General features: G+C 51.7%; 1 protein-coding gene across 10 annotated transcripts in view; it reads left to right on the plus strand.

Annotated features, from left to right (window-relative positions):
* Positions 1–16908, plus strand: part of CRAMP1 (cramped chromatin regulator 1) — a 64959-nt gene that overhangs the window by 26250 nt on the left and 21801 nt on the right. For all 10 annotated transcript variants that reach the window (XM_017858308.1, XM_017858310.1, XM_017858309.1 and 7 more), the window contains 4 exons: positions 3350–3398; positions 14434–14519; positions 14967–15090; positions 16691–16772. In XM_017858308.1, the coding sequence (XP_017713797.1) occupies positions 3350–3398; positions 14434–14519; positions 14967–15090; positions 16691–16772 (341 nt within the window). The remainder of the gene's footprint in view (positions 1–3349; positions 3399–14433; positions 14520–14966; positions 15091–16690; positions 16773–16908) is intronic.

Consider the following 16908-nt stretch of genomic DNA (forward strand, 5'->3'; position numbering starts at 1 on the left):
CCATGCTCTTTGGCTTAGATGGACCTGTTGCTGACGTTGGCTACATTTGCTCTCTTCCTCCATGCATGTGTTCACACACTCTGCATTCCACTCGACTATGTCACGCCACAGCCCAGAGTACCTCCACCGGCTCACCTCAGAGCACATTTCTCCTGTGTAGCCTTGATGCCATGGTCACACCTAGACTTTTAGCATTTACCAAACAGGAGCTAATTTTTTACCTAATTTTCTGCCCATATTCAGATTTTCTAAAACATCCCAAAATACCAGTCAGGGCTTCTGTCGAGGGCCGTTGCCCTGGATGTGACTGTGGAGTCTCCCTCAGTGTCTTTGACTCAGAGCAGCCGCGCTGCCAGGGCTTCTGAGACATTGCGACGTGCCCAGGCCTTCCTCACTCAGGGCCTTGCTTGGATTTGTTCCAGTCGTCTCCTCAGGACCAGGTTCCCTTTAGACTTTTTTCACATGACCTCTAGGTAGGGACATGTAGCCTTACCAGGTGCTTGTGCCCAGCGTCCCTCAGCCCTGCTGCTTCTGCCTGACTTCACAGAAGAAAGTATGCCTGGGCTGTCCCATGGGCACTGCAGGGGTGCACACCCACGGGGCTGCTTCACAGGGTCAGTGGGATACTGCACCACCACGCCAGCTAGTATGTCACAGCTCAAGGTGGGTGGTGGGGCCGAGAGGACAGATAGGGAGTAGTCGCCCTGTCTGTGCCCGGCCTTCACCACACTCTGACCCCTTGCTGTCCCTCCACGCCTTGCTGTGTCCTGTGGGGTGGCTGCTGCAATCTAGTGTGGCATTTGTGTGTGGGAAGGCCCTGCCCTCCTACACTTCCCCACTGGGTCTGTCCCCTGTGGATCCAGCCACTCCTTCTCTTCCCTCCTCCAGCCTGCCTTTCCCAGCCTGCACCCATGTCCGTGGGCCTTGTGTCCCAGCTCCTCATGCCTGTTCCTGCTGCCTCTCATCTGCCCTCTCTCAGCCTCGGGAAGCATCCCAGGCCCCAAGGAGTTTACACCACAGCTCTCCCAGCTCTCATCTTCCCCAGAGAAAGGAAAACCCCGTCTTGACCACATCCGCTCCTTGTTGCCTGGTCCTTTTGCACCACTACTTGTTCCTGGTTTCCGACCTCGAGCTTCTGAGAGGTGGAGGGTGTCCAGGTTCTTGGCATTTTGAACAAAGAATTGGACAAAATGCACAAACAAAGCAAGGAAAGAATGAAGCAACAAAAGCAGAGATGTATTGAAAACCAAAGTACACTCCACAGGGTGGGAGTGGGCCTGATGTAGGGGCTCAAGAGCCCTTTTACAGAAGTTTCTGGGTTTTAAACACCCTCTAGAGGTTTCCCGTTGGCTTCTTCTATGTAAATGAAGTAGTGGCCCGCAATCCAAGGCTGAAGTGAAGTTACGAAGCTTACACCCTATGCAAGCATCTGATTGGTTGTGGAAAACAACCAATCAGAGACTAAACTGGTTACAAAGATACACTTCTTTGCAAAGGAAGACTTGGCCCCAGTCTTGGGGAAGACTTTTTCCCCAGCTGAAAGCAACCAATCAGGCTGCAGTGAAGGTACACAGTTACACTCCTATGTAAATGTCTGGTTGCTTGCTGCTTTCTGCAACCAATCAGAGATACTTTCAATTTCCCATCTGCCATGCAGAAAGAAGGGGAGGGAATTGCAAAGGGAGTAGCATCTGGTCCTTTTGTTACTTAGGTGTGAAAGTTGGGGTTTTCTTTTTGATTTAGTTCTAGGAAGTCAGCGTGAATTGGCCTTAGGTTCCCTGCCTCTAGACCCTATTCTCCTGCCTCATAAGGATGCTCAAGTTTGATGAAAATAAATGACTCGATTGCTGAGTGAGGGGCACACTGCTCCCAGGCTTCCCACCCTTCATCCGGGAGCGGGCGAGGTGGGGCACGGTGGCCCGGTGGCATGCCATGCTTGGCCGGTTTCCATGACCAGTTCCTTTCTTGGTGCCTCGCCTGGCGACGAGAGCCCTTTCCGGTGCTTTTCATTCCTTCCTGATGTTCCGTTTCCATCTGGCTTTGTTTCCTTTCTTTCTGAAAAACATCCTTTATTTTTTTCCATGTGGTTGTGCCAGCTGTGAATTCTTAGTTATTATTTATCTGAAAACTCTGCATTTCATCTTCATTCTTTTTTTTTTTTTTTTTTTTTTTTATTGAGACGGAGTCTCGCTCTGTCGCCCAGGCTGGAGTGCAGTGGCCAGATCTCAGCTCACTGCAAGCTCTGCCTCCCGGGTTCATGCCATTCTCCTGCCTCAGCCTCCCGAGTAGCTGGGACTACAGGCGCCACCACCTCGCCCGGCTAGTTTTTTGTATTTTTAGTAGAGACGGGGTTTCACCGTGTTAGCCAGGATGGTCTCGATCTCCTGACCTCGTGATCCGCCCGTCTCGGCCTCCCAAAGTGCTGGGATTACAGGCTTGAGCCACCGCGCCCGGCCTCTTCATTCTTAAAAGATGTATTTGCCGGATAGAGAATTCTGATCTAACGGGTTGGTTCTTTCGTCACATTGACGCCGTTGTCTGCTGCCTCTTGGCCTGTGCTGCTCTGATGAGGGGTCAGTGGCCATCTGTGTCCTCATTCCTCGGTGCCAGGTGCATTGTCTGTCTCTGGCTGCTTTGACAGTTCTGTCTGTGGTTTTGGTTTTCAGCCTGGCCGTTTGTGGAGTTTCTTTCCCCCAAAACATGCAGAAGAATTCAAAGAATTTTATAATGAACACCCAAGTATCCACCACCTAGTTTCTCCCGTTAATGTACTGTAGTTGCTTTCTTGCACATCTTGAAGATAGTGAAGGGTCCCAAGCAGGTCACAGGAAATGGGGCGTATGCTCCAGGAAACTCAGAGGGTGTCGGACTCTTCATTCTGCGGACTCTGGGTGCCCTGGGAGTTGCACACTGTGGGCTGGAAGGTCATCACCAGACACTGGCAGTACGAGCCCAGCAGGACATGTGTGCGGGCAGGTGTGGTACCTGCAGGAAGCAGCTGTCGAGCCGGGCACATAGGGATGAGTGGAAGGCCGGCGCTGGGGGACCTGGGAGGGAGCTTTTGGGAGGACAGATCAGTGGGGCAGAGGCTGGATAGTGGGCTTGCCTGAGGAGAGGGCCAGGCTGGGGTGTTCTAGAATTTCAGGTGAGCAGGGGGCGACCAGGGCAGCTGACTCGAATGTGTGACTTTGAGGGAGGGCCTGCAGCTACTGTAGGGCTTTTATTCCAGAGGAACTTTATATTTGGTAATGGGATTTGAGTCTATATTGACCAGAATTGTATGGGAATCTTCAGTGGCTTTGCTCCTAACTACATCATGGTCTCATTTATTTATTTTTTCCATTTAAAGGTATGGATGACAAGAATGCGACAAAGCTGAATGAACTCATTCAGGTTGGGTAAGTCCCAGTTTCCGTGTGAAACATCATTTCTCTGGGTGTTTTGTGTTTATCCTCTAAAATGCAGAAGCTGAAATGTTCTCAGTGAGGACCTTCCGAGTTAAAACCTCATAACCTGTCAATTACGTGTTCAGTCCCAACAAAAGGTGCTCAGTCCAGGGAGCGATGACGGTGCCCGGAGCCTGTACCTGCCCCAGAGAGGGAAAGAAGTGCCCTCTCTGGCCTCCTCCTTCCTGAGGGTCTCTGGCTGGGCGTTGTTGTCTCGACGCAGCCCTCAGGGCCCTGCTCTTTGTCCTCCTTTTCCTCCACCTTTGTGTGTGCTGTAGGGCTGGACCCCAGCTTCTAGGGCCTCTTGTTTCCATTACATTTTTGTCGTGTTCTGGGCCACTTCTGACAGCTTCCTTGCCTTCTCGTGCCCCGGATGCTTCTGTCTCCAACTGGCTGCTCTCCTTCCCTCACACACCTGACTCCCGAGAGGGCACGTGCTCTCCTGGCCACACAAACACCTGGGCCCCTGATGGTCCAGTCGACATCTGCCCAGTTGCTGCTGTTGGGCTGCACTCCAGAGCAGGGACCTGCTACCCTACTCCACAGCCTGGGAGTTCCCTGCCCTACAGCTTGCGGGGGTCCCAACTCCACAGCCTGGGGGTCTCCACTCCGCAGCCTGGGGGGTTCCCAATGCACAGCCTGGTGGGGTTCTGTGCATGTACATTTCTCACCTGGTGTGGGTCCTCGTGGGTGGCCATCCCGTCTTAGATCTGTCCTGCCCACTGACCACACCAGAGCTGTCCCAGCAGCCTGGCTGGCTGCTCCCAGTTCACTGAACCCCAGATATTGGGTCTGCACAACCGGCCCCGATCTTTGTGGGTGTGCCGCCCGCACCCCAGAGCCCTGCCCTTGCAACCACTCCTGAAGTCCTTACCCATCTCTCTTCCGTCCTAGCACTTTCCCTTTGGACCTCTGGTTGCTTTTCCCCTTGGCCCTTCTCCCCTAGGCTTGTGTCTGATGACCTGGGAGCCCTCCGCCTGGCCCAGTGGGAGCAGTGCCTGCTGGGCCAGCTCAGGCCTTCTCTCCAGTCCCAGCACAGCAGGTGTTGGGCATGATTCCCAGGCTCTGTGTGAGCTGCTACCAGCCTGCAGCCAACGACTGTATAACTGGGTGACCACAGTCACCAGAAAGTGCAGCTTGCCCCAACACTGAGCAGACTTCCCAGAGTGGGTCTAGGGTACAGCCAGGGGCCATCAGCCATGGGGAAGATGCTCACCACCTTGCCCAGGCACCCCTCCCAGCTTCAGAGCCCTGCTTCCTTCCCACTCTCACTCCTGCTGTACCTCCGTGAGGCAGTATCTAGCTTAGCCTGAGCAGCACTGGGCACATTGGAGGAACTGTCTTGAGAAGGCCCAAGATCCAGGGCGTAGATGGTTTCTGATGTCACCTAACCAGTAGGCAAGGGCCTGTCCCGGTGTCACCTAACCAGTAGGCAAGGGGCTGTCCCGTGAGGGAAAACACTGCCCCAGGATGTGGACTTGGGGCAAATCTTACTTCACCTTTTATTTCATTTCCTCCTTGATTCATGGAATGAAGCTAGAGTTCTGGGCTCTTTGTTTTATGCTTGAGGACAGTGCATGGGGTGGCCTGTCTGATGAGCATTCCTTTTGCCATAGCACAGATGTGCTGCTTAGCGGGGGCGTGGTGGGCATCTGCAGCGCCATCTGCAGGAGAACTTATTTAAGAAATAGATTCCTTCTGATGACACAGGCACAGTCAGTTCCCAGGGCCCGGAGACACTTGACAAACAAATGCAGGTAGTAGCTTTGTTGAGGTCTTGGGCCTTTAACAAAAACCAAGGAAGGAAAAGAGAAGGAAATGGTTTCAAAGGGCATTCTAGGGACAACTGGGGGGCTTTGATTATGGGCTGTGTAGTTTCATGAGTGATGACGGGGTTGTGGCTTGCAGGACTAGAGGGGCTCGCTAAAGTGTGCAGCGGGGGAGTGCCTTTTGGTATAAAGAACCCTCAGGTTGGCCGGGTGCGGTGGCTTATGCCTGAAATCCCAGCACCTTGGAAGGCCGAGGCGGGTGGATCATAAGGTCAGGAGTTCGAAACCAGCATGACCAACATGGTGAAACTCCATCTCTGCTAAAAATACAAAAATTAGCTAGCCGTGGTGGCAGACACCTGTAATCCCAGCTACTTGAGAGGCTGAGGCAGGAGAATCGTTTGAACCCAAGAGGCGGAGGTTGCAGTGAGCCAAGATTGCACCACTGCACTCCAGCCTGGGCAACAGAGGAGGACTTCGTCTAGGGGGGGAATAAAAAAGAAAAAAAACCCTCAGGTGGTTCTGCTGAGGAAGGGCAAGGAGCAGGCATGGGCCTGGGCTATGTCTGTCCTCAGTAGCATGTACAGCAGTGCCCCTCCAGCCTCATCCTCCCGGGCAGCAGGTGCGTGGACAGCGGCATTGAAATGTGTCATGAGCTTACGCAGCACGCTTGGTGCCATTTACAGTCATGCCATCTGCCACTCTGAGAACCAAATGAAGAGGGAGCCTGGCGTGGGTCCCCAGCTCCTCCAGGCCACGTGTTGGGCATGCTGGCCAGAAGGCGGCATGGCTGAGTGTTGGCTGTCATCCTCTGCTGTGCTCCCGCAGTGGAGGGGCCCTGAGATGACTTTGAGTGTAGGCCTGGGTGGTGGGCCTGTCAGCAGGATGGCAAGATTGATTGCCCTTTTTCTACAGAAGCCAGTGTCAAGGGAGCCCACCTGGCTACCATTTTGTCTGGAAAAGACTGGGCAGGTGGCAAAAGCAAGGGTGAGCTCAGGTGTGAGCACTGATGGAGAACTTGCCCATGTAGCCAAAGATTTTGGCAAATGGCAGGTGAAGGCAGTGCTGACTCCTGGACAGAGTGCTAGGGGAGGCCCCAGGGAGAGTGGAAGCCTGCACTAAGGGACCTGGCCACGCTCACCTGGCTCTCTGGGCCACAGCCTCACCTGTCGTGTTGTCATCCTCCAGAGAGGTGTGAGACACAAAGAAAAGTTTGAAACAGCATGGTACCAGCAAGGAAACATTTCTGTCTGCACCCATAGAGAGATCTGAGGCAGAAGGGCTGCTGAGTAGTGTGATCATTGGCTCTAGAAATGTCTGGGTACCTGTGTGTGCCTGGCATGAGAGTGGGTGCTGGGTATGCAGTGGTGACAGCTGTGGTGTGGCAGCTGATGCAGATCCATTGAGCAGGTCACCTTAGTGTGTGGTGTCAGCATGTACAGTTACTGGGGATGAAAGTTATCGTGAAATTGACGTTGCAGGTGGGTGCAGACATGGCAGCTGGCAGGAAGGGAACCTGCCTGGGGCATCTAGGGAAGGCTTTTCCAAGGTGGTGGCCAAGGTCTTAAAGAAAGAAGCGAGCAGGGGCCACACACAGAGTTGGGGAATCACCTGGCCCAGGGAAAGGAAGGTGGGAAGGAGGAACTGGGTCATGGAAGCCTCAGGAGGGGAGGGGAGGGGAAGAGTGCAGAGCTGAGGCTGGAGGGCTGGGCCAAGCCTGGCTCTGAGCACAGGAGGGGTTCCAGTAGCTCCCATTGTCTCAGGAAGGTAGTGTAGAGTTTGCAGCAGGAGAGCCCCTCGTTCTGGGCGCTCTGCCTCTCGTTCCCTGTGGAGAAGAGATGGGGATGCTGTTGGAGGTGGTGTGGTGTGGTGTGTACGTGTACGTTATTTTTCTTTCTTTCCTTTTTTTTTTAATAGAGGCGGGATTTTGCCTCTATTAATTTAATTTAATTTTACAATTCTAAAACCAAAAGAGCCCAGGCTGGTCTCAAACTCCTGGGCTCAAGTGACCCTTCCGTCTTGGCCTCCCAAAGCACTGATATTACAGGCATGATCCTCTGCACCTGACCCATTTTTTGCTTTAGTATTTTAACTTTTTTCTTTTTGGTTTTTGTCATACAGTTCTGGAAGTTTGTTTTAAGACAAAGTTTTTGAGCAGTTTTTGAGCAGTTTTAAGTTTACAGAAAAATTGTGTACAGAGCTACGCCCCTCCCCTGCCCCACACATGATTTCCCCTGTTATTAACACTGTGTTGGTTTATTTTGTTTTGTTTTATTTTGTTTGAGACGGAGTCTTGCTCTGTCACCCAGGCTGGAGTGCACTGGCGCGAGCTTGGCTCACTGCAACCATCTGCCTCCCAGGTTCAAGCAATTCTCGTGCCTTAGCTTCCCCAGTAGCTGGGATTACAGGCGCCCACCACCACGCCCGGCTAATTTTTTGTACTTTTAGTGGAGACGGGGTTTCACCATGTTGGCCAGGCTGGTCTTGAACTCTCGACCTCAGGTTATCCTCCCGCCTTGACCTCCCAAAGTGCTGGGATTACAGGTGTTATTAAGTCTTTGCATTCGTGTGGTCCTTTTGTCACAATTCACGAGCCTTCCTTGACCCTTCTTCATCACCCAGAGTCCATAGTTTACTTACAGGCCCACTCAGCGTTGTGCCTTCTGTGGGTTTGGACAGATGGGTAATGACATGTGCCCACCCTTCCGGCATCACACAGGGGCAGTTCACTGCCCTGAACACCCTGTGCTCTGCCTGTTGCTTCCTAGTGCCCCCAGCAGCCACTGCTCTCTCACTCTCTGTAGCTGCACCCCAGCAGTCTCTGGTCTCTCTCTCTAGCTGCACCCCAGCAGCCACTGGTCTCTCACTCTCTCTAGTTGCACCTTTCCAAGAATGTTGTCGTCACATTGGAATCATCCTAGGCTTAGTCTTTGTAGATTAGCCTCTTCGCTTACAGTCCTAGAAGTTTTCACAAGTTCGTAGAGTTACATAGCTGCCACCACTGTCAAGATACGGAACACTGCCAGCAACCCCCAAGTCCCCTTCTGTCCCTCCCCCACACCTTGCCCCAGGCACCCTCTGCACCACTCTCCATTCCCTGTAATTTTGCCTTTTCCAGAAAGCCATCTAAAGGGAATCGTGGTGTGCAGCCTTCTGAGATGGGCGTCCTCACTCAGCAGTGTGCCCTCGAGGCTCTTGCGTGGTGACTTGTGGCTCTGCTGCAGCTTGTGCTTTGACCTACTGAGTCGTGTTCCACGGTGTCAACATGTCGCACTCTGTTATCCCTTCCGAGTGGAGGGACCCAGGGCTCTTCGCAGTTTTTCAGTGTTGGTGAAGAAGTGACCAGGCTTTGCCTCTAGATTTTTGTGTGAGCGTGGTTTTCGGTCCCCGGGAGGAGGAGGTGGGAGTGTGTGTTTGGCTTTACATGGAGCTGCCAGACTCTTCCAGGAGAGTTGCATTTGCTTCCCACACTCCCCAGCACTCGGCGTGTTCGGAGTGTTTGTCTTTCTAAAGGCACCCTAGTAGGTGTGGAGTGGCATCGTGCTGTGGTTTTGATGTGTTTCCCTGATGACTCATGACGCCAAGCGTCTCTCTTCTGCTTATTTGCTATCTGTGGGTCTTTGGTGAGGTGCCCGTTCATATCTTGTGCTGCCTTTTTTCTTCTTCTTGAGTTTAGGGAATTCTTTGTACGTTGTAGACACAAGTTTTCTGTTGGATCCTCCAGCTGCAAATACTTCCTCCCAGACTGTGGCCTGTCTTTTCGTTGACTTACTGTCTTGCACAGAGTGAAAGTCCTTCGCTTTGATGAAGTCAAGTCTGTCACTGTTTTCTTCTGTGGTTTATGCTTTTAATATGGCATCTAAGAACTCTTTGCCTAACCCAAGGTCACAGAGATGTCCCCCTGTGTTTTCTTCTAGAAATTTTCTAGTTTTACATTTAAGTTCATGATCTGCTTTGAATTAACTTTTGTGTACCATGTGAAGTTTAGGTGGAGCTTTGCTTTTTGCCTGTGGGTGTCAACCTGCATCATCTGAAAGGACTGTCCCTTCTCCACTGAGTGGCCTTTGCACCCTTGTCAAACATCAGTTGACTGTGCCATGTCGGTCCATTCTGGACCTTCTCTTCTGTCAACTTTTGTGACCATTCTTTCACCAGCAGACACTCGTATTTACCAACAAACAGGAAACCTGTCAAGGTGAGAGATCAGGAAAATGAATGAGGTGCCTGTGGGAGGCTACCCCTGGATTTCAGCCCCAAAGTGACTAGGGTATTTGACTTGCTGCTACCCCCTACATGCAGACCTGTTTCAATTAACTGTGAATCTTGTTTTGATTTTAGAATTATAAAATTAAACTAAAGACTAAATGAATTGAGTAAAGGTCTAACCTAAAGCAAAAGCTTACTACGTTGTTCACAGACCCAGAGGCATAAGTTTAACATGTGCTTATTAGATTTATCAAGTGGCTTTGCAGAGAAGAAAATAAATCTCTCAGAAAGGAAAGCCAGCTTCCTGTGTACATAGAGGAATTACTCTTTTCGATTCAGAAATGCTATTCTATTCTGCAATGATGTTTCTATTCTGAAATGCTATTCACCTAGGCGTGGTGGCTCATGTCTGTAATCCCAGCACTTTGGGAGGCCGAGGCAGGTGGATCACTTGAGGCCAGGAGTTCGAGACCAGCCTGACTAATGTGGTGAAATCCCATCTGTATTAAAAATACAAAAATTAGGCCGGGCGCGGTGGCTCAAGCCTGTATTCCCAGCACTTTGGGAGGCCGAGACGGGCGGATCACGAGGTCAGGAGATCGAGACCATCCTGGCTAACACGGTGAAACCCCGTCTCTACTAAAAAATACAAAAAACTAGCCGGGCGACGTGGCAGGCACCTGTAGTCCCAGCTACTCGGGAGGCTGAGGCAGGAGAATGGCGTGAACCCGGGAGGCGGAGCTTGCAGTGAGCTGAGATCCGGCCACTGCACTCCAGCCTGGGCGACAGAGCGAGACTCCATCTCAAAAAAAAAAAAAATTAGCCAGGCGTGGTGGTGTATGCCTGTAGTCCCACCTACTCAGGAGGCTGAGGCATGAGAATCGCCTAAGGCCCTGGATTGGGAGGCAGAGGTTGTAGTGAGCCGAGATTGCATCGCTGCACTCCAGCCTGGGCGACAGAGTGAGACTCTGCCTTTAAAAAAAAAAAAAAGCTACTCATGCAGGGGTGTAAATAGAGCCTCTGAGGGCTCACTTAGAGGTCAGCTTGTGGTTATTCTATAGGCAGCACCTCTTCAACCCCTGTGCTGGGCCTGTCTGGAAAGTCCTGGCCTGTCTTACAGCTTCCAGGCTGGTGCAAGGGTTGGGAGGTATGGACCATGTCCCGGGACTGTGACCAGGCCTAAGGGTCCTCCTGGCTTTCGCACTTTAACATGGCTCTTCATCTTGTTCAGTGCCGCAGCCTCAGGTTGGTCGTAGAACTTCCATTTGAGAAAAGAAGACGGAGGATTGTAATCTCAGAGTGGTTCCGTATGAATGCAGAAGGGTGCACTTAGTTTTATTGAAGGGAAAAAAAAAGGAAGTCACAAAATAGCAGTTTAACGGAAAATGTGATTATTGAAAACATAGGTGCCACATGACACAGCTCCACCAGCTGTTTAAATCTTGCCTACTATTGTTGTGTTTTGGGGCAGATGGAATTAAAAACGGTGAGTGGGAACATCCATTTGTTTCCAGAGCACTTCATTGGAGGAGATTGTTTTAGAATTGACTTGAGCTGGGTGCAGTGGGAGGCCGCGGCTGGCAAATCACTTGAGGTCAGGAGTTCCAGACTGGCCAACATGGAGAAACCCTCTCTCTCCTAAAAATACAAAAAATTAGCCAGGGGTGGTGGTGGGCTCCTGTAGTCCCAGCTACTTGGGAGGCTGTGGCAGGAAGATGACTTGAGCCCAGGAGGCTGAGGTTGCAGTGAGCCAAGATGGCACCACTGCACTCCAGGCTGGGCGACACAGCGAGACTGTGTCTCAAAAGTAAAAAAATAAAAAATAAAAAAAAGAATTGACTCCATGCTTAATGACTGCTTTTGAGACCAATGTTCCCTCTGGTTCCTTCTGCTGCAGCCCTGGTCTGATGTCATTAATGTTCATAAAACTGCTGTGGCACTTACCTGTGTATTTCACCTGGGTTAAGAATGTTTAAGAATTTTGTCTCGGTAGAACATGTTGTTCTCTGGGGACTCATCCTCTCTAAATTATCCCTCAAGACAGAAAATCTGTACAGTCAGAAAGGGGTTGAGGGCATGGAAGCTTTTCTTCTGCCGTCTTCTTGCCTCTTTGGTCAGGCTCTCCCAAGCTCAACTCTGTCCTTTGGCACCCTACGTTTGATTCCCAGCACAGAAGGCGCTCAGTCAGTAGCTGGGGGGTGCGTGGGTGAACAGACGGACGCATGAGTGGATGGATGGACGGATGGACACATGAGTGGGTGGGTGGAGGCACGGTTAATGGATAGATGGAAGAGTAGCTGTCATGCACGAGGGATTGTTGAGCTTTCCGTAGCTACTGAAACCCAGCTGTTGCCCCTGCCCTTCTGCCAATTGGGACCTCTCTGTTTGTTTGGTCTTATTTATTTATTTTTTGAGACAGAGTCTCCCTCTGTCACCCAGGCTGGAGTGCAGTGGCGCCATCTCAGCTCACTGCAAACTCTGCCTCCTGGGTTCACACCGTTCTCCTCCCTCAGCCTTCTGAGTACCTGGGACTACAGGCGCCCGCCACCACGCCCGGCTAATTTTTTATATTTTTAGTAGAGATGGGGTTTCACCGTGTTAGCCAGGATGGTCTCGATATCCTGACATCTTGATCCACCCACCTCGGCCTCCCAAAGAGCTGAGCCTGCAATAGTAGTGTGAGCCACTATTATTTTATTTATTTTTTTTTTTGAGATAGAGTTTCACTCTTGTTGCCCAGACTGGAGTGCGATGGCACAATCTCAGCTCACTGCAACCTCCGCCTCCTGGGTTCAAGTGATTCTCCAGTCTCAGCCTCCCGAGTAGCTGGGATTACAGGTGCACGCCACCACGCCTGGCTAATTTTTGTATTTTTAGTAGAGACAGGGTTTCGTCATATTGGTCAGGCTGGTCTGAAACTCCTGACCTCAGCTGATCTGCCCACCTTGGCCTCCCAAAGTGCTGGGATTACAGGTGTGAGCCACCGTGCCCAGCTTGTTTGGCCCTAAACACTTGATTAAAGCCTTAGGTTTTTGGGGTGATGGTAAAATGTGTGGGGTATTGAGACTGCATAATGCTGAAGTTAGAGCTAGGACCCTTTTAAAAGGAAGGGGATTGCAGCTTTGTTTACTGGGATATGGAGATTGTGGTGTCACCCTTTTTCCTGTCTGAGGTTGCCAGAACTGGCTCTCCCCATCAGATGCATGTGCTCAGCAGAGGCTGCTCTTCCAGCCAAACTTCAGGGATCATCTGGAGAGTCCCTCCCATGCAGCACTCGCTTCAGACTCTTGTTCATGTTTTGATAATTTTGGTGAGCATTGTATTGGAATAAGATTTTTTAAAACTATGCAAGTAGTACATAAATACAAGTTTTAAGCAATTTTCCAACAATACATAGATAAAATATAAAACTCTCGTCACCACTCCATCCTGCTCATCTCATCAGAGCTAACCACTTACAGTCTTTTCATGTATATCTTTCTGAATTTTTTCTTAGTGAGTTTACATAAGTAACTGTACAGGTACAAATATAGATACATACAGAGATGAAAATGTAATTTTTTACGCATCTTTGGAATCACACTGTATGTGTTCTCTAGCTTTTTTCATAGACTGTTTCTTAGAAATTGAATAGCAACAGCAAATACAGAAGCAGCAACTTTCCTACCTGACATGTGCAACTGGGAGTTGGTGAATTGCTAAAATTGGTTAAGTCAGAAAGCCATAAAAACAAGATACACATGCCCTGAGCATTTTGTAAAACACAAGCCCGTTGTCGTTCACCAGCCAGTGGGCCGCTGATCAGAGCCATTTCTTGACTGGGGTCTTTTCTTTGGAATTCAAGTTGGTTTTTCTCTCCAATCAGAAACTCCTCACAAGGAGGTCACATAGAAGTGGACTGAGAAGTCACAGAGGTGGACTGAGCTCACACACAGGTCATGGAGAGGTGGACTGAGGTCACACAGAGGTCACGGAGAAGTGGACTGAGAGGTCACAGACAGGAGGACTTAGAGGTCACAGGTCATGGAAAGGTGGATTGAGGTCACATAGAGGTCACGAAAAGGTGGACTGACGTCACAGGTGGACTGAGGTCACACAGGTCACGAAAAGGTGGACTGAGGTCACAGAGGTGGACTGAGGTCACACAGGTCATCTAGAGGTGGATTGAGGTCACACAGAGGTCATGGAAAGGTGGACTCAGGTCACGGAGAGGTGGACTGATGTCACACAGAGGTCATCTAGAGGTGGATTGAGGTCACACAGTTCATGGAGAGGTGGACTGAGGTCCCACAGAGGTCATGGGGAGGTGGACTGAGAGGTCATAGAGGTCACGGAGAGGTGGACTGAGTTCACAGGTCATGGGGAGGTGGACTGAGAGGTCACACAGAGGTCACCTAGAGATAGATTGAGGTCGCAGTTCACAGAGAGGTGGATTGAGAGGTCACAGAGGTCATGGGGAGGTGGACTGAGGTCCCATAGAGATCATGTAGAGGTGGATTGAGGTCACACAGAGGTCACGGGGAGGTGGACTGAGAGGTCACACAGAGATCACGGGGAGGTGGACTGAGAGGTCATGGAAAGGTAGACTGAGAGGTCATGGGAAGGAGGACTGAGAGCTTCTGCTCTGAGGGCCCAAAGTAGGAGGACTGCATAGAGCTGGGGCAGTGGAGAGAAGGGTGGCTGTCTGAGGGGACCGCAGGACAGTGGCTTTTCCAGGAATGGGACATCAGCTTGTGCCAGGCCAGTCATCAAGGCAGGAGGGCACAGCACGTTTTCTGTACCCAGCAGTTGTCCCTTGGAATTTGAAGTGTGGTCAGGAGAGTAGTAGGATGTGCAGAGTCACCATTTGTTTGTCACCGTGTCCTCCCACTGTCCTACGCGGGCTTGAGAGGGCTGGGGTGGATGTTTGGCCAGGCCCCACCTGGCCTGGCTCAGCGCCTCTCCGTGTACTGGCCCTTCCGTCCTTCTGTTGACTCACAGGCCTCAGCGTTCCTTCAAAACTCTTTTCCCAGGGCCACCACTGTACGCTATAAAGGTCGGAACCTGCGGATCAAAGCGCCCATGTGCCGGGCCCTGAAGAAGCTCTGCGATCCGGATGGTAGGTGGATGGGCACTCCCAGGACCAGAGGCGGTGCCCGTGGCGTCCCATTCAGTGGCGGGCAGGCTGAGCTACAGCGTTGCTGCCACAGCTGCTTTGTGTCTGACCCTGCTTAATCCCGGGGCTGCACATGGACCACTCTTGAACTTGAAATGCTCCCAACATCCACTCAGTCAAGTTGAGCTCAGAGCCATGGCAGCAGTCAGCAGAGTGGTTGGTGGTTGTCAGGATCGAGTCTCCTATGACCTCTCTGGACCAGTCTGTGGCCTTTGCAAACCCCTGAGCAGCCACACTGGAGTTTCTTCGCTGGGGTTTCTCTGCTGTCCTTGCCTCTGTTTGCAAGGTCATCTGCTCACAGCTGATTTCACTGGTTTTTCTGGCCAAGCGCTTGGTTTTCTACCTTAAGGTTGGTCTGCACTAAACTTTCATGGTTCCTCTCCATTGCAGGCTTGAGTGATGAAGAGGACCAGAAGCCAGTGCGCCTGCCTCTGAAAGTCCCTATAGAGCTACAGCCACGAAACAACCATGCCTGGGCCCGCGTGCAGAGCCTTGCCCAGAACCCGCGCCTCAGGTACCATGGCCTTTGTCATGCAGAGGGGTCCCAACTGCTTGAGCAGAACTGGAAGCAGTGTGTGTGTTTCCCTCAAAGAACTTGCAGGAGAAACAGGTCCACCCCCATGCTCTGTCATCACACAAGGACACGGCAGTCTGGAGGTGACTGGAGTCCAGGGAGCACTGGGCTGCACTCCTGTACCTGGGCAGGGATGGTGGAGGGGATGTCGCAGTGAGAAGGGGAACTGCAGAGCCTTCCTCTCGTCCCCCAATAAGGCCTATACTGTTCCTCTCCCACCCACTTCTTGGAGACTCGTGGCTTGTGTATGCACAAGGTGCCACTGTGGAAATGGACCCTTTTCCAGTTGTACGTTATAAAAAATTGAGGTGCCGGGTTGCGGAGGCTCACGCTTATAATCCCAGCACTTTGGGAGGCCGAGGTGGGTGGATCATGGGGTCAGGAGTTTGAGACCAGCCTGGCCAAGATGGTAAAACCCCGTCTCTACTAAAAATACAAAAAAAATTAGATGGGCGCAGTGGTGGGCACCTGTAATCCCAGCTACTCGGGAGGCAGAGGCAGGAGAACCACTTGAACGCGGGAAGCAGAGGCTGCAGTGAGCCAAGATTGAGCCCCTGCGCTCCAGCCCGGGCTTCTTTTTTTTTTTTTTTGAGATGGAGTCCTGCTCTGTGGTCTAGGCTGGAGTGCAAATTGCGCAATCTCAGCTCACTGCAACCTCTGTCTCCCAGGTTCAACTGATTCTCCTGCATCAGCCTTCCGAGTAGCTGGGATTACAGGTGCCCGCCACCACACCTGGCTAATTTTTGTAGTAGAGACGGGGTTTCACCATGTTGGCCAGGCTGGTCTCGAACTCCTGACCTCAGGTGATCCACCCACCTCGGCCTCCCAAAGTGTTGGGATTACAGGCATGAGCCACCATGCCTGGCAAATTTAGCCATTTTTAAGTGTACAGTTCAGTGACATTTAACACAGTCACAGTGTTCTGCGGCCACCACCTCTGTCCAGCTCCAGAACATTTTCGTACACTAGAAGAGGCCCCCGTGCGCCTTAGCACTCACTCTTCGATGCTCACCTTCCCACGGCCGCTGGCACCTCCCAGTCCGCTTTGTGTCTCAGTGGACTTGCCTACTCTGGACATTTCATAGAAATAGAACCACACGCAGAGGCCTCTGGGCCTGGCCTCTTTCACTGGGCGTGATGCTTTTGAGATTCACCCATCATAGCGTGCCAGTACTTCGCTCCTTCCACTTGTGTACTTGCCCCTCAGAATGTATTAACGCTGTCCATGCCCGCCCGCCCTTGAAGCCAGAAGGAGCTCGTAGACTAGGCAGAGGCTGTGCGCCAGCACCCACATCCTGGCGGAGACCTTTTGCTGGCAAAGATGTTTCCTTAAGCTCCGTGTGAATCTCTGGCCATCACAGCTGGAAAGGCTGGTTTTTAGCCACAGGAGCCAAGGGCCCTGCGGATGCCCGCTCCTGGGTGCCTCTCCGGAGGTCCCTTGTCTCTTGGCGCCCTCTTGCTGTAAGCAGCCTCGGGGCTCTTCAGATGGTTCCCTTCCTGTTCTACGAGCCTCACTTCCTCCTGTCTCTCATCTCTGTAGGATGATCGTGGAGCTGCATCGAAAGGTCTCCAGCCTCATCGAGTTCTTGAAGCAGAAGTGGGCGCTCCATGAGGTGCGAGTTGTATCCTTTTCCAGCTAAAGCAAACCCTCCAGGCTGCACTGCCTCTGCTGCCCGGAGACGGACCACGCCTCCCCGTGCCTGTCATCGTCATGGTCCCCATGGGCAGAACAACTGTGCTGTGACATGGTGTACATCT

This window comes from Rhinopithecus bieti, unplaced genomic scaffold, assembly GCF_001698545.2.
Source record: "Rhinopithecus bieti isolate Rb0 unplaced genomic scaffold, ASM169854v2 scaffold_47707, whole genome shotgun sequence".
NCBI classification, from domain to species: domain Eukaryota; kingdom Metazoa; phylum Chordata; class Mammalia; order Primates; family Cercopithecidae; genus Rhinopithecus; species Rhinopithecus bieti.